The following is a 19,586-nucleotide window of genomic DNA, read 5'->3' as shown; positions in this document are numbered from 1 at the left end:
ATAAACAAGAAAAACAAGGCTGCAACCTCACATGAAGTTACAAAAATATATATTTATTAAAGACCTTGAAGGATAAAGGGCCCCTTAAAAGGGGAGAGAAAACAAGAGTTGCTTTCCCATGCTCTGGATCATCAGACCCAGCCACTACAATCAATATTTAGAACTACTTTGGATTAAATTATGCAAAGTTGTTGAGTCAGAATAACTGGGGTTGGACACCTAATCAATTCAGATCAATCAATCGCTATCATTTCATTTTGGGAGGGCACCAGAGCTCTTTCGGAGCCAGCATATAGAGAAATGCAGTGCACATAATTACAGCAGCTACAATTACATTTGCACAAATATACAAAAAGATATTGACAAAATTGAACGGGTCCAAAGACGGGCTACAAGAATGGTGGAAGGTCTTAAGCATAAAACGTACCAGGAAAGACTTCATGAACTCAATCTGTATAGTCTGGAGGACAGAAGGAAAAGGGGGGACATGATCGAAACATTTAAATATATTAAAGGGTTAAATAAGGTCCAGGAGGGAAGTGTTTTTAATAGGAAAGTGAACACAAGAACAAGGGGACACAATCTGAAGTTAGTTGGGGAAAAGATCAAAAGCAACATGAAAAAATATTATTTTACTGAAAGAGTAGTAGATGCTTGGAAGAAACTTCCAGCAGACATGGTAGATAAATCCACAGTAACTGAATTTAAACATGCCTGGGATAAACATATATCCATCCTAAGATAAAATATAGAAAATAGTATAAGGGCAGACTAGATGGACCATGAGGTCTTTTTCTGCCGTCAGACTTCTATGTTTCTAATATGGAAAGCAACAAAAATTCCCTCTGAAGGAAAGGTAATTTGTTTTATTTTTATTTATTTATTTATTTTGTCCAATACACAATAATACACAATGAAGATAACAGAGGACACCTATATGAAGGTAATAGAGGACACAATCTCGGACTGTGCGGAGATGAATAGACTGACAGTGAAAATTAAAGACAGGGAAGAAACAGAATATGAGTAGAACTTTATGATTGGATAGAAAATGGATACGTATAGAAGTTAGGTTAGAATGATTAAAAGTTGGTTGAGGCAGGCAGGATTCTCTACATTGACTTTATACACTTTGATCAAGTCACCCCTTCAATGCCATCTTTCAAGGCTGAAGAAACCAAGGCATTGCAACCTGGTTTCATAAGGGAGGTGGTCCATTTCCTTGATCATTCTTTTATTTTTATTTATTTATTTATTTATTTATTTTACTTGTCATACAAATATAATATTGTATTGTAGTATGTTTAACATAATATAAGTATAAAGTAGAGATAGAAAAGATAAAAAGACATTAGGACAGGAACGGTAGGCACAAAGGTGCACTTATGCACGCCCCTTACAGACCTCTTAGAAAAGGGGAGGTCTATTGTAGATAATGTACATCCTTCGTTAAATTAGTATAACGCGGTCGTTAAGTGAATCTGGTTTTTCCCCATGCATTTTGCTTGTCCGAAGGTTCCACGTGACCCCGGGCCATAAATGTGAATCAACTGTCCAGCACCCCAAAACGTAAACCACGTGACCATGAATCAGTCGTTAAGCGTGAAAAATGGTCATAAATCACGTTTTTCACAGCCGGCATAACTTCGAACGGTCACTAAGTGAATCAGTGTACAGTACTTGTAAGTCATGGACTACTCATTTCACATACACACTCTGCAATAACCCCACCGGAGGTAGTTAGGCGACGGGACAACGGGGGAAACAACCGGAACCCTCTCAGGCGAGGGGGTCACCCGTCCTCCAAACCGGTTCGCCCTCCCCAAAAGGAAGCTAAGCTCCGCCCCTTTCCCCCGTCCGACCCCATTGGACTGACCTCCGCGGCGCCCGATATCCGCCTTGCCCCGTCCCAACCGGAAGTCCGTCTGGGCAGCGGCTCCGTGCGACTCGTCGAAAGGGGATGGGCGGAGCGTCTGGAAGCCGGGACTCTTCCTTCCCTCCTGAAAAGGGCGTGGCGAGGTACGGAAGCCGGGAGGGGCGTAGAACGCCGTGAGTGTTGCTAAGCGACGGCGCGCTTCCCTAGTTACCGAGGAGGAGGGAGAGAAGGAGGAGGTCACGAAGACAGCTGCGGGAGACGCGAGGATGAAGCAGCCGCAGTGCTTGTGCCAGATTTGCACTTGCGGGTAAGGAAGCGGCGAGGAGGGGAGAGGCGGGAAGCGACGCTTCTCCGGAGCCTCCGCGTTTCGCCTTGGCCGCAAGGGACGCATCGGGGGTCCTTCACACGTTAATGTGTTCTCTACACGCGTGTGCCCGGGAGGACTTTCCGCGATGGGGTTCTTTCTGGCGTGGTGGAGGGGTGTCGGGCGAGGGCTAAGGCGGCTCGGAATCCCTGGCCACGCTCCCCCCCCCCTTTCAGCCCGACCTACTCCACGGGGTTGTTGTGTATATTAAAAAGTTGATTTTTTTAAAAAAAAAGACGCACTCTTTTTGCCTTTCTACCAAATTCTTTCTCTCTCTCTCTCTCTCTCTCTCTATCTATCTTATCTATTATTATTATTATTATTATTATTATTATTATTATTATTATTATTATTATTATTTAGATTTGTATGCCGCCCCTCTCCGTAGACTCGGGCGGCTCACAACAAAATAAAACAGTTCATGACAAATCTAATAATTATAATTTAAAATATTTTAAAAAACCCATTTACTAAGCAAACATACATACAAACATACCATGCATAAATTGTATATGCCCAGGGGAGATGTCTCAGTTCCCCCATGCCTGAGGACAAAGGTGGGTTTTAAGGAGCTTACGAAAGGCAAGGAGGGTAGGGGCAGTTCTAATCTCTGGAGGGAGCTGATTCCAGAGGGTCAGGGCCGCCACAGAGAAGGCTCTTCCCCTGGGTCCCGCCAGACGACATTGTTTAGTCGACGGTATCCAGAGAAGACCAACGCTGGGATTCATGCGGCAGAAGGCGGTCTCGCAGATATCCTGGTCCGGTGCCATGAAGGGCTTTATAGGTAATAACCAATAATATTGGGGAATAACCCTGGATTGTTCCACAGTCTGACTTGCGAGATTAGATGGCCCCTGCTCCTTATCTCTTTCAGTCCCTAGCACCCAATGAACACCCCAGGGCAATACTGGGCAGCTTTAAGAAAAGAATTTGTGTAAATCACAACATTTTTTTGTCCACTGTACAATTCTGCATAGTGACTTTGTTGCCTTGCACTTGGGCTGGTATGTACCTCTGCTTCCCTCTTCTATGTGATATAATTTCTCCATCGGTTATTCATGGGAAATACAGCAGAATTAGTCATCCTTGACAGCTACAGTTCTTTTTCCCATCACCATTTTAGAGTTGTCTCTTTTGGCTCCAAAAATATATCCAAAAAGAAAAGCATCCACCCTGAATGTGACAATTGTGTACTGGCATGTTGTGCACACTTAAAAAACGAAACAGAACACTGAGCAACTAATGTGTGTGTATGTGGACGGATAATAATAAGTTGAAACTGTATCTTGCTATAGGGAAAAGGAGTGAAGATTATTACTGTTTGAGAGATGAAAATCTCTCCATTGGAGTTGCTTATTCCCACCAAAAGAGGGTTCTGTCAACTTAATAAAGCTTTAGAAATGCTAGCAAAAAAAATACAAAAGGGGAAATAATTACATTTCTCTCCCTACGCGCACACATATCCAGCAACATATACTAGAACCAAACACATATGTATATGTAATTTTACCCTGGGGATCATTAAATATTATTACTGTTATTTTTTTCTTTATACAACCCTCATTCCCTTTGTTCGAGGTGGAGTTGGTAACTACTTATATGATGCTGAGCATTTACTGGCCAAATGCCCTTCCTAACACCTACAGAGTTTACAGTAGATATTTTCTCTTTGTGACCTCATAGAGAAACGTATATCGCTGCCTAGGATTGAACTCTCAACATTTGAAGTGAGAGGCAAGGGCCTTCACCTCTAAGCCACCGTGCCGCTCAAACATTATTCTTATATACAGTGTTCCCTCGACTTTCACGGGGGATGCATTCCAAGACCGCCCGCGAAAGTCAAATTTCCGCGAAGTAGAGATGCGGAAGTAAATACACTATTTTTGGCTATGAACAGTATCACAAGCCATCCCTTAACACTTTAAACCCCTAAATTACCATTTCCCATTCCCCTAGCAACCATTTAGTTTATTACTCACCATGTTTATTTATTAAAGTTTATTTAAAAAAATATGTATTAAAGGCGGACGAAAGTTTGGCGATAACATATGACGTCATCAGGCGGGGAAAACCATGGTACAGTATAGAGAAAAAAAACACAGAGTATTTTTTAATTAATATTTTTGAAAAACCGTGGTATAGCCTTTTTGCGAAGTTCGAACCCGTGAAAATCGAGGGAACACTGTATAGTTAGGTCCCACAGAGTTGGCCTTCTCCGGGTCTCGTCAACTAAACAATGTCATTTGGTGGGACCCAGGGGAAGAGCCTTCTCTGTGGTGGCCCCAACCCTTTGGAACCAACTCCCCCCAGATATCAGAGTTGCCCCCACCCTCCTAGCCTTTCGTAAGCTCCTTAAAACCCACCTCTGTCGTCAGGCATGGGGGAATTGACACTTTCCCTCCCCCTAGGCTTATAAAATTTATGCATGGTATGCTAGTATGTATGATTGGTTTCTAAATTGGGGTTTTTTAAATTAACTTAAATATTAGATTTGTTTACATTGTATTATTATTGCTGTGAGCCGCCCCGAGTCTGCGGAGAGGGGCAGCATACAAATCTGATTAATAAATAAGTAAGTGAGTGAGTGAGTGAGTGAGTGAGTGAGTGAGTGAGTGAGTGAGTGAGTAAGTAAATAAATAAACAAACAAATAAATAGTGAAATAGATTGTTTCAGATCTAGATATGTGTTGTGACTTGAATATCACAGTTACAAAATCAGTTGCAAAGTTTTCTGTTTATATTTTAGTTTTTCAACGGGCTCTTTAAATATGGTTTTAAAAAGTTGCCTCTCTTCAATATGCCCTTGAATAATAATAATTATGAATTCTTGCATTTTCATTTTGAAGAAGAGGGAGCCTTCCAGTAGATACTTGTTGGAATAAGTTAGGAGTCCAAATCCTTGAATCTTATTCAAGGAGTCCGCCTGGGATTTAAAATGACAGCTGCTTTTGGAACTAAAAGGAAGTTTCAACAAACATTTGGGATATGGGAGTCACCTACTTAAACAAACAAAAAGCAAAAAAAACCAAGTTATAATGTGAATTAACTGCTTGAATCTTCGCCAATATAAACATGACATGACAGTGGAAAAGGCAGGAGAGCTAAAAACTAAACAGGGTTTTGGTGTGGTGGGTTTTTTTGTTCAGATTCTGGGATGAAATACTACAGAACAAAAGCTCTGTGGACCAAGATTATCCACAAATGATTTGCAAAATAAACATTCTCAACAGTGTTGTAATTGATAAAATCTCAAGTGGGTATTGATTCAGGCATTAACTGCATTTGCCAGGGTTTCATAGCAGCACTATTTGTTTCAATGGGAAACCTTGTTGCTTAGGTCTTGTTACCCGGGGAATTCAACCATACACAAATTAAGAGTTGCTAAGAAGAAGGAAAAAAAATAGGATAATGTATAAACTAGTTGTGTAAGTGGTGAGGGAATATAGTAATCTTTCATCTGCTGTGTGCATGATCATAAATGAAATGTAATTGAGATTTAAGACATTAATAATCTCAATAGGTACATTATGGTACACATAGGGACATTCTTTCTGTGAGAAATGCTTCTACCCTGAGATAGTTGTGATTTTTCTAAGTGTATCACAATTGAAAGCATTCCTGTGCATGACACACATATACTGCTGCCCTGAGTCTTCCAAGAAGGGCGGCATACAAATCCAATAAATTGAATTGCAATTGAATACAACTTAACAGACATCTATATAATTGTTGTGAGCCGCCCCGAGGCTTCGGAGAGGGGCGGCATACAAATCTAATAGAAACATAGAACATAGAAACATAGATAAATAATTATTTATCTATGTTATTTATCTATTATTTATCTATTATTTATCTATGTTATAGATAAATTATTTATTATTATTATTATTATTATTATTATTATTATTATTATTCCCAATTGAACTCAATGGCACCTACTTCTGATTCATGGTGTTGTCATTAAAGTAATTTAACAGCCATCTCCCCTTCTCAAAAGCACTCATGCAAGTATTAAAGGTAAAGGTAGAGGTTCCCATTGGACATATGTGCTAGTTGTTCTTGACTCTAGGGGGCGATGTTCATCTCCATTTCGGAGCCAAAGAGGCAGCGCTGTTATCCCTGGAGCTGGGGAAGGGTAAAAAAATTTTTTTTTTTATTTTATTTTATTTTATTTTATTATTTTTTTATTTTATTTTATTTTATTTTTTTATTTTATTTTATTTATTTTATTTATTTATTTTATTTATTTTATTTATTTTATTTATTTTATTTTATTTTACTTTACTTTAATTTATTTTATTTATTTTATTTATTTTATTTATTTTATTTATTTTATTTATTTTATTTATTTTATTTATTTTATTTATTTTATTTATTTTATTTATTTTATTTATTTTATTTATTTTATTTATTTTATTTATTTTATTTATTTATTATTATTATTATTTTATTTTATTTATTTTTATTTATTTTTATTTATTTTATTATTTATTTTGTCCAATACACAATAATATACAATGAAGCTTATAGAGATATAGTAGAGAAGATATAGGAGCTATAGGAGAGACAATAGGACAGGGGACGGAAGGCACTCTAGTGTGCTTATGTACTCCCCTAAATGCCCTCTCCCATCGCCCTGGAAGCCAAAAACGCCCTCCCAGAGCCTCTGTGTAAGCCAAAAATCAGCTGGCTAGCATACACATGCATGTTGGAGCTGACCTGTGCCATGGGTTCGCCATCACTGACCTATACTGTTCTAGACAAATGGCTGTCCTCTCTTCTTGAAAGCCTCCAGTGATGCAGCACCCACAACTTCTGCAGGCAAGTTGTGTCACTGGTTAATTGTTCTCAGTGTCAGGAGATTTCTATGCCATGGTCGTATTTATTTATTTTATTCATTTATTTTATTAATTAGATTTGTATGCTGCCCCTCTCCGTAGACTCGGGGCGGCTAACAACAGTAAAAAGACAATATGAACAAATCTAATATTAAAAGTAATGTAAAAAAACCCCAAGTTAAGAAACCAATCATACATACAGACATACCATGCATAAATTTTATAAGCCTAGGGGGAAGGGAATATCTCAGTTCCCCCATGCCTGACGACAGAGGTGGGTTTTAAGGAGCTTACGAAAGGTAAGGAGGGTGGGGGCAACTCTGATATCTAGGGGGAAGTTGGTTCCAGAGGGTCGGGGCCGCCACAGAGAAGGCTCTTCCCCTGGATCCCGCCAAACGACATTATTTAGTTGACGGGACCCGGAGAAGGCCAACTCTGTGGGACCTAACTGGTCGCTGGGATTCGTGCAGCAGAAGGCAGTCCCTGAGATAATCTGGTCCGGTGCCATGAAGGGCTTTATAGGTCATAACCAACACTTTGAATTGTGACCGGAAACCGATCGGCAACCAATGCAGACTGCGGAGTGTTGGTGTGACATGGGCATATTTAGGTAGGACCATGATAGCTCTCGCAGCTGCATTCTATGTATTAGCCTTGTTAGAGAATAAAATACAGTAAAGACATTCACTTGTAACAAAGCCATGTTGGCTGTTTCCCACTTCCACTTGAGTTTGTTTGTTTGTTTGTTTGTTTATCATTCATTCATTCATTCATTCATTCATTCATTCATTTATTTATTGGATTTGTATGCCGCCCCTCTCCGAAGACTCAGGGCGGCTAACAACAATAATAAGACAGCATATAATAATAATCCAATACTAAAAACAATTAAAAACCCATTATAATAAAAACCAAACAGACATGCAGACATACCATGCATAAAATTGTAACGGCCTAGGGGGAAAGAGTTGCTATTTTCCTAAACAATTATAGAAAAGGTTTCAAATCTTCCCAACTAAATACTGCACAGCAATTCGTTTCTTGAAACCTAAAGTACCCTTAAGACCGAAATCACAAGTTTGCTCAAAAGTAACTGTAACTTATATCGGTGCCATGGAAGGAGATAAAAGATAAATTAAACTGCTCTTTTTGAATTATTCTATAGCGTTAGACAGTTGAGAATAAGAGAGATCTAAGAAGATGAGATTTAGCGTTCCAGAAACTGCTTTCAGGAGAAAAGGAAAGTCAGAATATATAGAACGAAAGAGAGGAAAGAGGGGAGAATGTTGACTGGTTGACTTCCTTCTGATGTCACAATTCACCGCGTCTCAACCAGTAAGTCGTTCCTTGACAACTACAGAGGAATAAGCAATCTTACAAGGAGGTGAGATCATTTTGATGACAGGGGGATTTGGCGAATGTTTTAAGTTGTTTCCATGAGTGTAACAGCAGCTGACTCCAGAGAAGCTGTCAAAACCCCCGAGAACAAAAATGCAGGGGGATCCAAAAGGCCTGGCTTTATGGGGCCACAAATCTTCAGCCACTGTCTGCAGAATTAGATGTCTCATCCCGAGAGTTCCTGAACTCCTGACCCATGAGGCAAAGATAAATGAATTAAAGGAAAGAGCAGAGGTCACTTTATCACACCCCTCAAACCCGACACAGTCAGCTGTTTGAAACCCACCCACCCCTCCTTGTAAGTCTTGATGACAACTCTACAAAGAGCCTCCTGTTGAAAAGCCATCAAATTGTCATCAACTTAAGACATTTGCATTCAAGCCCCAGTTCAGTCTTCCAGCTCATTCTTTATCAACCTGTCATCCCAGTAATACATTGAGGATAAAATATGTGGAAAAGAAGATATTAAGTCTGGCCTAAGCCCCTTAAAGAATTATATGTCCAATGAAAAGCTGCTATATCATATATATATATATTTAGCCCTATGCTTATTCTGTGCGGTCAAGAGATACTTTAGGTTCCCCTTCATCTACCTTTGACTTTGATCCCAGCCCTAACTGGGTTGAATTCTGGACAGTAGATAAGAAACATCTTAAAGAGAAGGCCATCTTTTAATATTCATCTCACAAAATGTGGAAGACAGAATACTTTCTGCTGACAGGTTAATCTTTTTAATGTAATTTCTTTCTCTCTTTTTAGGACCTCTGTTGAATTTCCGTAAAATGCATTTCAGTATTACTAAATTCTACTGAAACCTATATTTTCCCCCCTTATCCAAACTAGGAGACCTGAGGAATTCATTTTGATTATAAACTGTCAGGAAACTTAAAAAGTCCTAATGGAGACTGTAGTTTTCTTTGGATTAGTTTTATCTGAGCAATGAAGAATGCTTTGTCTTTGTTCATTCATTTATAGACTGGGAACAGTCTGCAAGACTGAACTTAACTGAATTATCCCAAACGTGGTCTGTAAAAGAAGCAACTTACGATAAATGTAATTTTATCTTATCAGTAAATATGCGGTTTTTGCAGTGTTAGCAATGCTGCCCCTAATATTTCAAGTAGTAATCACTGTCTCTAGATCTTGGATAGCGCTTGCATTATCTTTGATGATGGTCTTCATTTATGTTTTTATTTCCTGGTTGCTTTTTGATCCCAGACGTCATCGTTGTCCTCATAATCCTACAAGGATTTATGACTATGGAAGAGAGTTAAGCCCCATGACGGAATACACAGAAAAATACCCTTTATACCGCAACGTCCTTCCGCCCAAGAGCCTCAGGCCCAAGCAGGAATATCGGAACCATGGAGGGAAAATGGAAGGCCTCACCACTTTCAGGTAAATATGGTGCAACGCTAGAAACTGGAATTCCAACGAAATCAGGAAGACAGGAGAAGAGGTACAAGGTAGCTTGTTGAGATTCGTGTTGAGGTAAGCTCGCGATACACACGGCTCAAAAAAAATAAAGGGAACACTCCAAGAACACATCCTAGATCTGAATGAATGAAATATTCTCATTGAATACTCTGTTCTGTACAAAGTCGAATATGCACAACAGCAAGTGAAATTGATGGTCAATCAGTGTTGCTTCCTAAGTGGACAGTTTGATTTCACAGAAGTTTGATTTACTTGGAGTTATATTGTGTTGTTTAAGCGTTCCCTTTATTTATTTATTTTGAGCAGTGTAGTTTCAATCAAAATCATTACACAGCCAACAGTTGATAGATCTGCTGTGTGAATAAAGAGATCAGCACCATGTTTTTTATGGATAGAAAGAAGATTTGAAAATGTTGCACATGAATCAAGGAATGAGGGAAAGAAAAAAAAGAACTCTGGTGCGCTAATGTTTTGTTTTATGTAAGAGAGAAAAAAGAGCCAATTTGATGTAATGGTTAAGGTACCGAGCAGACTATGAGTTCTATTGTTCTTAAGGCACAAAGCCAGTTGGGTAATTTTAGAAACATAGAAACATAGAAGACTGACGGCAGGAAAAGACCTCATGGTCCATCTAGTCTGCCCTTATACTATTTTCTGTATTTTATCTTAGGATGGATATATGTTTATCCCAGGCATGTTTAAATTCAGTTACTGTGGATTTACCAACCACGTCTGCTGGAAGTTTGTACCAAGGATCTACTACTCTTTCAGTCAAATAATATTTTCTCACGTTGCTTCTGATCTTTCCCCCAACTAACTTCACATTGTGTCCCCTTGTTCTTGTGTTCACTTTCCTATTAAAAACACTTCCCTCCTGAACCTTATTTAACCCTTTAACATATTTAAATGTTTCGATCATGTCCCCCCTTTTCCTTCTGTCCTCCAGACTATACAGATGGAGTTCATGAAGTCTTTCCTGATACGTTTTATGCTTAAGACCTTCCACCATTCTTGTAGCCCTTTTGGACCCGTTCAATTTTGTCAATATCTTTTTGTAGGTGAACTGAACACAGTATTCCAAATGGGGTCTCACCAGCGCTCTATATTGCGGGGTCACAATCTCCCTCTTCCTGCTTGTTATACCTCTAGCTATGCAGCCAAGCATCCTACTTGCTTTCCCTACCACCTGACTGCACTGTTCACCCATTTTGAGACTGTCAGAAATCACTACCCCATAATCCTTCTCTTCTGAAGTTTTTGCTAACACAGAACTGCCAATGCAATACTCAGATTGAGGATTCCTTTTCCCCAAGTGCATTATTTTACATTTGGAAACATTAAACTGCAGTTTCCATTGTTTTGACCATTTATCTAGTAAAGCTAAATCATTTACCATATTACAGACGCCTCCAGGAATATCAACCCTATTGCACACTTTAGAGTCATCGGCAAATAGACAAACCTTCCCTACCAAACCTTCCCCTATGTCACTCACAAACATATTAAAAAGAATAGGACCCAGAACAGACCCTTGTGGCACACCGCTTGTAACCTGACTCTGCTCAGAATACTCGCCGTTAACAATAACTCTCTGATGTCTACGCTTCAGCCAGCTGCAAATCCATTGAACTATCCAGGGATTAAGTCCAATCTTCACTAATTTATCTATCAGCTCTTTATGTGGAACCGTATCAAAGGCTTTGCTGAAGTCCAGGTAGGCAATATCCACAGCACCACCTTCATCCAACACCTTTGTGACATAGTCAAAGAAATCAATGAGATTAGTCTGACATGATTTGCCTTCAGTAAAGCCATGCTGATTTGGGTCCAATAAGTTATTGTTTTTTTAGGTGCTGATTTATCCTCTTTTTGAGTAGAGTCTCCATCATTTTAACCACAACTGATGTCAAGCTAACTGGCCTGTAGTTACCAGCTTCTTCTCTACTGCCCTTCTTGTGGATAGGCACAACATTGGCCATTCTCCAATCCTCAGGAACATCTCCTGTTAACAGGGATTGGTTAAACAAATCAGTCAGGGGGGTAGCAATGACAGATCTGAGTTCTTTAAGAACTCTGGGGTGGATGCCATCTGGACCCATTGCCTTATTTATCTTTAATTGTTCAAGTTCTTCTAGGACATTGGCTTCTAAGATCACTGGAGCTGAATCCCTACAGCTGGAAGCAATGCTATATCCCTCTATAGTTATACCTCTAGCTGTGCAGCCAAGCATCCTACTTGCTTTCCCTACCACCTGACTGCACTGCTTACCCATTTTGAGACTGTCAGAAATCACTACCCCTAAATCCTTCTCTTCTGATGTTTTTGCTAACACAGAACTGCCAATGCAATACTCAGATTGAGGATTCCTTTTCCCCAAGTGCATTATTTTACATTTGGAAACATTAAACTGCAGTTTCCATTGCTTTGACCATTTATCTAGTAAAGCTAAATCATTTACCATATTACAGACGCCTCCAGGAATATCAACCCTAAGAGAAGTGGGCCAGAGTCTCTCTTTCCCTCCCAAGGAAGCTTGCTAGGAAGGAGACAATGGCAAAACAGTTCTGAAATCTTGCCAAGAAAACTGCAGCGACTTGTCCAGACGGCTGCCAGGAATCACAAACTGCCTAAAAGACTGATACACACTTTGGGAGAAAAGACACATCTGTGTTTCAGCCCAAGTCCATTTTATCTGGACCTTTTTGTAGATCTCTTTTGACCTTTTCACCATCATTTAAAAAAAAGAGAGAATTAATTTTTCTTTTCCACTAATGCTCGAGGAAGGTTGAAATATATATGTTGCTATTTCTGGTAACTCTTAATGGACTTTTGCTGATTAACATTGAATGATGAGGCTTTATAATTTGTTTATAGATAACAGATGAGATATGGGAAGTTTTTGTCAAAACGTCAGAGAAGGTGATAAGTTACTTGAAACTACTTGTCATGATGAAGGGGGGGAATCATTTCTTGATATTCTTTGTTTATTTTCTCTGCACTTTTTAAAATTTCTTTTTGACCATTTATATTTTGTGTGTGTGTTTTAGGGTTTTTTAAGCTTTGTATTTTTAAACTTGGATCAAATTGTTATGAAATCTTCCCAAGATGCCTACCGGGATTTGTGCAGAAAAGAGGGAGGGAGGGAAGGAAGGAAAATGAAGAAGGGATGAAGGAAGGAAGGAAGAAATGAAGGAAAAGGAAAGAGGGAAGGAGGAAGGAAAGGAAGGATGTTCCTTTTCAAATGAGGCTTACCAACCTTATGTTTTGTAGGCATTTGCCCTAGAAATATTTAACTTTCTCTCCTTAGTTTTCTCTTCTTAATTTTAATTAAGAGTCCCACTTTCAATCAATCCAAAGATTTTATTTATCTATCTATCTATCTATCTATCTATCTATCTATCTATCTATCTATCTATCTATTTATCAGATTTGTATGCCGCCCCTCTCCGCAGACTCGGGGCGGCTCACAGCAATAATGATACAATGTAACAAATCTAATATTTAATTAATTTATAAAACCCCAATTTAGAAACCAATCATACATACTAGCATACCATACATAAATTTTATAAGCCTAGGGGGAGGGAAAATGTCAATTCCCCCATGCCTGACGACAGAGGTGGGTTTTAAGGAGCTTACGAAAGGCTAGGAGGGTGGGGGCAACTCTGATATCTGGGGGGAGTTGGTTCCAAAGGGTCGGGGCCGCCACAGAGAAGGCTCTTCCCCTGGGTCCCGCCAAACGACATTGTTTAGTTGACGGGACCCGGAGAAGGCCAACTCTGTGGGACCTAACTGGTTGCTGGGATTCGTGCGGCAGAAGGCGGTCCCGGAGATATTCTGGTCCGGTTTATTGATTTATTGACTAAATGCTGCAGATATGGTATCTCTATCAAGAGGTTTTTTTTCTCCTCTCCTCCTACCAGATCTGATTATCTCCCATATGATATAACATATCGACCTGTTCGGGCACAGGAGGAATACAAGCCCATGGCTGGAGAAATTGACCTGGGAACCACTTACAGAAGAGATTACAATCCCCACAAAATAGAACCCGTACTAATAGTAAGACCTGCAGAAAAGAAACACCTTGCTAAATGTAAACTGAACACCATTCCAACCTACCAAGGTAATACTGTAGTAGCAATTATTTTTACAAATGGGGGAAAAAAATTGCCAAGGATGATGAAGTGTTAATTTGCTGCTTTAGAGAGACAAATTCAGGCTTGGTTGTTGCAAAGCCATCCTAATAATTTCCCTGTAATTGAAAGATGTCTAATCAGCAGCCGACACGCTTATGAAGAGCACTTTGTAGTTTAATGTCATCATTAGGTTCTGGGACCACAACTTAGTTCAGTTCACGAAATCACTAAGAGAACTACACTGCTCAAAAAAATGAAGGAAACATTTAAACAACAGAACGTAGCACCAAGTAAACCAAACTTCCGTGTAATCAAACTGTCCACTTGGGAAGCAACGCAGTCAATTTCACATGCTTTTTGTGCAAATGGAATAGTTGTGCAAATGAAATATTCAATGAGAATATTTCATTCATTCAGATCTAGGATGCGTTCTTTGAGTGTTCCCTTTATTTATTTATTTTGAGCAATATATATTGCTGATAGACTGGAGCATGTTCCATCAAACATGTTTCCCAAAGCTTATTTGATGGTAGCATATTTGGAGGTAGCGTATTTGGAGGTAGCAAAATCATGCATGGAGCCGCAGTTGCACCCGTTTCGGCATGCGCGGAAGCAGAAAACCTCACTGAAAAACGGGTGCACCTGCGGCTCCGTGCGCAATTTTTCTACCACAGGTGCAGAAACAAAATCGCGCTGGCTGTGCAAGCACTCACAAGCCGCGGCGGTGAGTCCAATTTAGCATTCCGGCTAGTTGCCCACCACTGGTTCCAACCTACCTTACTGCCAGTTTGTTTCCTCCCTTGTTGCATGGCCACACCACATGGGCGCGCACGTAGCGCTGAAAATTCCAAAACATTTTTTTAAAAGCCAAAAACAAGACAGCGGCACATACGCAGTGTGGGAAACTCAGCTTCAGCTCATGCACAGAAGAAAAAAAGTCCCCCCAAAATCCCCCCCCCAAAAAATACAGTGTTCCCTCGACTTTCGCGGGGATGCGTTCCGAGACTGCCTGCGAAAGTCGAATTTCCGCGAAGTAGAGATAGAGATGCGGACGTAATTACACTATTTTTGGCTATGAACAGTATCACAAGCCTTCCCTTAACACTTTAAACCCCTAAATTACAATTTCCCATTCCTTTCTCAATCATTTAGATTATTACTCACTATGTTTATTTATTAAAGTTTATTAAAAATATATATTTATTAAAGGAGGACAAAAGTTTGGCAATGACATATGACGTCATCGGTCGGGAAAAACCGTGGTATGGGGGGGGGAAACCGCAAAGTATTTTTTTAATTAATATTTTTGAAAAACCGTGGTATAGACTTTCGCGAAGTTCGAACCCGCGAAAATCGAGGGAACACTGTATCCAGAAAAAAAGGTGGCGTTCACTAGCTGGAACGCTAAATTGGGCTCACCACCAACCAAACCAACTTGGTGACGTCACCAGCAGTTTGCTACTGCTTCAGGCAAACCAGGCAGAACCCACCTCTGATCACCGGCCTCCCCTTAGGTGAGCAAAAAGGGAAGAATAGCCACTTCCATCAAAAAGTCCAATTAATAAATAATAAATGTAATCATTTTTGTTTTTTTTGCCTTAAAGCCGACTTTAAACCCTGGGAAATAGACAAAAGGGAGTCCTGTAAAGTGGAGCGCATCTACCATCCCCCCGCTGAAAAGTTTGGAAACGCCACCACCACCCAGGATGCGTTTATTCCGAGGGAATTTGCCCTCCGGAAGCTCATTAAACCTGCCGATGCCACCACGCTGTCGGACCAACCTTTCATTAGCGACACAAGTCACCGGAGCGACTATGTTGCCCATCAGCTGGAACCCAGGTGGCAACAGTTGAGAGAAGCCTACAGGCCCAGCAGCCAGCCTTTCGAAAACGTCACCACCCACCAGAGCGATTTTAGGGGCCTCCCTGGAGATCTCCCCAAAAGCTGCAAGCCCGAACCCACCAGAATGGAAACCAAGTCCGATTTTGAGGGGATGTCAGAATTCCGCGACCGCTTTCAGCCGTGGATGGTTTCCTTGCCCGAGCTACGCAAAGGTAAGGTCTACGCTCCGCCTACAGGCAGCATGGAGTTTACTTCCACATCCCGCCTCGATTACCCGGCTCACGTCATCTCTCCAGTGGTCCTCGTGAAACCGCTGGAGAAGGTCCAAAAGACCAACCTTCCCTTCCAAGAGAACACAACGATGAGAGATTCCTTCCAAGCTTGGGATATCCATCCCCCGGGAATGATTAAAAAGCCCCAGGAGATACCGAAGCCCTCGGGTAAAATCGACAACGTCACCACCTTCCGGTCTCACTATACGCCACACAGTCTAATCCCAACCCAGAGCTGCAAACCTCCAAAGGTGGTTTTGTCCACTTCGGCCCGCTTCCAGGATGAATCCATATATCATACGGACTATACCCCGAAGAAAAAAGAGATTTGCCCTGTAAATTACCCGTCTCCTCCGGGATACCTCTACGTCAACACCGATTCGCGGGGTCACAAATTCTTCCGCAAAGTGACCCCAGATGTCAGCAAGGTTGTCCATCCAAATGGCAATCACATTCCGAAAGAAATAGCAGTCGTGTCCTAATCTCCGATTATTTTTGCTAAAGAATCTCACGCCTTAGGCAGACTAATACGGCGGCGCTCGCTATTAAAATAAGCACAATGATTACAAGGTTTTGGGAACATGAAAACTGAAACGTTTACAAGAATAGGGATGGAAACTGAAATCAGTATTTCTATGGAATTTTTATTTTCTCTTTAAATAATTTTAATCCTTAATGAAAATGTCTCTTTGGCAATATTTTGACAAATTTAATATACAGTAAACACTTCTACTATGTACTGTGTGGTGTGATTCAAATGTAATCTGTTTGTAGTGATGTATTTTCTCAAACGAGAATCCTTATTTATACGGTACCTATAATTTTCCAGGTTAATTTGCAGCATCTCATCTCTAGTAATTCCAGGTCACAGAAGTGAGCTAGAATTGAGACATCAGTGGCTAGAGAGAACAATAGGAGCCTATAAATGATTATGTTTACAAATAAGCCTAAAATACCTTGAACCAAACGTATTTCTAATGGCATGAGACCTTGGAACTAGCTTTTTAAAAAATAATTTATGGGGCTTCCTAGAGCATCAATGACATTTAATTGGCCACTGATCTGCAGGTTTGTACCTTAAATTCCTGCCACCCTAATCCTATCAACCCAAATTTTGGGGTTGGGGCAGAAGGCAGAATCGCACTGATAGATGAAGCATCTCCTGTTGAATTCAGCTGAGCTAACTATCCAGGAAGAATTTATAGGATCAGAAGTAAACATGGGGCCTCAGCTAGATAGATGGGGAAGCTTTCCCACCCCAAACTTGGCTCAATTTCTTATTGAGTAAAAAAGGCAAGATAACATTGCAGAATGACGAATCTGCCTTTCAGATTGTTATTTCAGACGTCATGGTTTTTTTTATTTTTAAAAAAATATTATTATTAATGAAGTCCTTGGTTTGATTAGTCCTAAACTGATGAAATTTGTTCCAGTGAGTGTTTCTGTTTCAAAATGATAGATTGAAGTTTACCTCCGGGTTCTTTGGTAGGCATTAATTTAAGGAAATCGTTTTATAATTGACGCACCGTGTGATCCTTCTGCTCTGTTTCCAAGTTAGCAAAATAAGAGACTGAGATTGATAAATAGTGTCAAAAGAGCAAAAAAATAAATCATCCAGAAAAGGACAGGAAACCATCTAAATGTCTGGGAATGTTTGTGTTGTGTCACTCACACAGATACAGACTGAGATTAGCATCCGTTTATTTTATAACTTGTCCTATGTAAATGTATTGCTCTAAAAAAAAAAATCTAATTAAATACTTTTTGTGCCACATTATATTTTCCGTTTCTTAAAATATTTTGAAAGATTGCACTTAGGCTAAGGGTGTAGAAAATCCCATTTGCTCTGAAATGGTCATATATTTATGTCTTCTGCGGAAACCAGATTCACTTTATATCCATGTTTGTTCTGTTGGGCTCTCTGGTAGACTCCTCCCAAAAATTCACAGGTACAAATTTCAGACACACACACGTTTGAAAATTCAAAACAATGTTCTTTATAATGAAAAGTCACTTAAAACTAAGCCCTCTTTTGGTATAGCAAAGAGCACTGGTCTCCAAACAAACTGGTAATTTGTACAAGTCCCTTATCAGTTCTGTGATACTTAGCTTGCAGCTGTGAGGCAATTCACAGTCCTTCTTCTTTCACAAAGTGAAACACACTTTGCTCTGGTTTAGTTTCAAAGCGGGGGAAAATCAGCACACAAAAGGTCAAAGTCAGTAAAGCAGTCACGAAACACAACAATCAGATAATCCTCCACAATGGCCAAACCCACAGGCTGCTATTTATAGCAGCCTCACTAATGACCACAGCCCCACCCAACCACAGGTGGCCTCATTTTCTTTGATAATAATCTCTCAGTTATTGTTGCCTCTCCAACGCTCTCCCCATGCGTGGCTGTATCATTAACTCTTGTTCTGAATCCAAGGAGGAGCTAGATAACTGATCTCCTTCTGAGCTGTCTGCCACACTCTCCTCCTCCCTGTCACTCATGTCTTCTTGGTCAGAGGAGCCTTCATCATCAGATTCCACCGGGGGGCAAAACAGGCCTGCAGCATGTGGATGTCTCCCCCACATCCACAGTCCTTGGGGCAGGAGCTGGGCCAGAGCTAACCACAACAATGTTACTAACAAGGAAGATCAAAAAATGGGGAAAATTCACTTAGTAATTCTCTCTCTTAATAACAGAAATGTTGGGCTAAATTGACATCACAAGCTGAGGACTCCCTTTAATGGCCGGGATCATAGATGCCTGAATATCATGTAATGCCACAGTAGTGATGACGAACCTTTTTTTCCTCTGGTGCCGAAAGAGCAGGGGCGTGCACTATGACACATGCGTGAGTGCCCACACCCATAATTCAATGCCTGGGGAGAGTGAAAACTCTTTTCCCCGCCCTCCAGAGGCCCTATGGAGGCTGGAAACATCCTGTTTTCCAACTTCTGGCGGTTCCAGTAGGCTTGTGTTTCACCCTCCCCAGGCTCCAAAGGCTTCCTTGGAGCCAGGGGTGTGTAAAAACACCCTCCCACACACCCCTGGAGGCTCTCTGGAAGCCAAAAACACCCTCCCAGAGCCTCTGTGTGAGCCAAAAATCAGCTGGCCAGCACACACATGCATGTTGGAGCTGAGCTAGGGCAACAGTTCACGTACCAGCAGATAGGGCTCCACATGCCACCTCTTGCACCTGTGCCATAGGTTCGCCATCACTGCATCAACATGAGCATTTACATGTCCAAAAGGTGTTAGTGCATTAAACGCTAGCAGCTAGTTATTTTCAAATTAGACCAAAAAAAAGAGAAAGCGATAGTAAGTTTTAGTAATAAGAAAAAAATAGGATCCAAAATCTTTATTGTACACTATACAAAAATATTGCACTTTTAAACCAGATGATAAATATATACAAAAGTATATTTACAA

At 40.4% G+C, this 19,586-nt stretch overlaps 2 protein-coding genes across 5 annotated transcripts in view; one reads left to right on the top strand and one right to left on the bottom strand.

Annotated features, from left to right (window-relative positions):
- The window catches only part of EFL1 (elongation factor like GTPase 1), an 85,946-nt gene extending 83,967 nt beyond the window's left edge, over positions 1-1,979 (bottom strand). Inside the window, exon 1 of one of the 3 annotated variants that reach the window (XM_070762034.1) lies at positions 1,877-1,979. The gene's annotated coding sequence lies outside the window, so the exon portion shown is untranslated. The other 2 variants (XM_070762032.1, XM_070762033.1) reach the window with 2 other exon arrangements.
- SAXO2 (stabilizer of axonemal microtubules 2) lies at positions 1,953-17,941 on the top strand. Of its 2 annotated transcripts, XM_070762037.1 has the most exons (5): positions 2,036-2,183; positions 8,244-8,462; positions 9,695-9,874; positions 13,838-14,040; positions 15,658-17,941. In XM_070762037.1, exons 3-5 carry the CDS (start codon positions 9,756-9,758, stop codon positions 16,647-16,649), a joined length of 1,314 nt encoding a protein of 437 aa, XP_070618138.1. In that variant the 5' UTR covers positions 2,036-2,183; positions 8,244-8,462; positions 9,695-9,755; the 3' UTR covers positions 16,650-17,941. The 2 variants fall into 2 exon arrangements, with proteins under 2 accessions (XP_070618137.1, XP_070618138.1); XM_070762036.1 differs by lacking the exon at positions 8,244-8,462 and having other exon boundaries at positions 1,953-2,183.
- The last annotated feature ends 1,645 nt before the right edge of the window (positions 17,942-19,586 follow it).

This window comes from Erythrolamprus reginae, chromosome 10, assembly GCF_031021105.1.
Source record: "Erythrolamprus reginae isolate rEryReg1 chromosome 10, rEryReg1.hap1, whole genome shotgun sequence".
NCBI classification, from domain to species: domain Eukaryota; kingdom Metazoa; phylum Chordata; class Lepidosauria; order Squamata; family Dipsadidae; genus Erythrolamprus; species Erythrolamprus reginae.
This window is presented reverse-complemented; position numbering and strand designations above follow the sequence as displayed.

Excerpts from the sequence above, each read along its gene's own strand:
- SAXO2 (XM_070762036.1), top strand. The coding sequence starts at position 2,143 with ATGAAGCAGCCGCAGTGCTTGTGCCAGATTTGCACTTGCGG. Across the intron at positions 2,184-9,694 it reads TGCCAGATTTGCACTTGCGG|ACGTCATCGTTGTCCTCATA; the intron begins GTAAGGAAGCGG and ends TTTTGATCCCAG. Across the intron at positions 9,875-13,837 it reads GAAGGCCTCACCACTTTCAG|ATCTGATTATCTCCCATATG; the intron begins GTAAATATGGTG and ends TCCTCCTACCAG.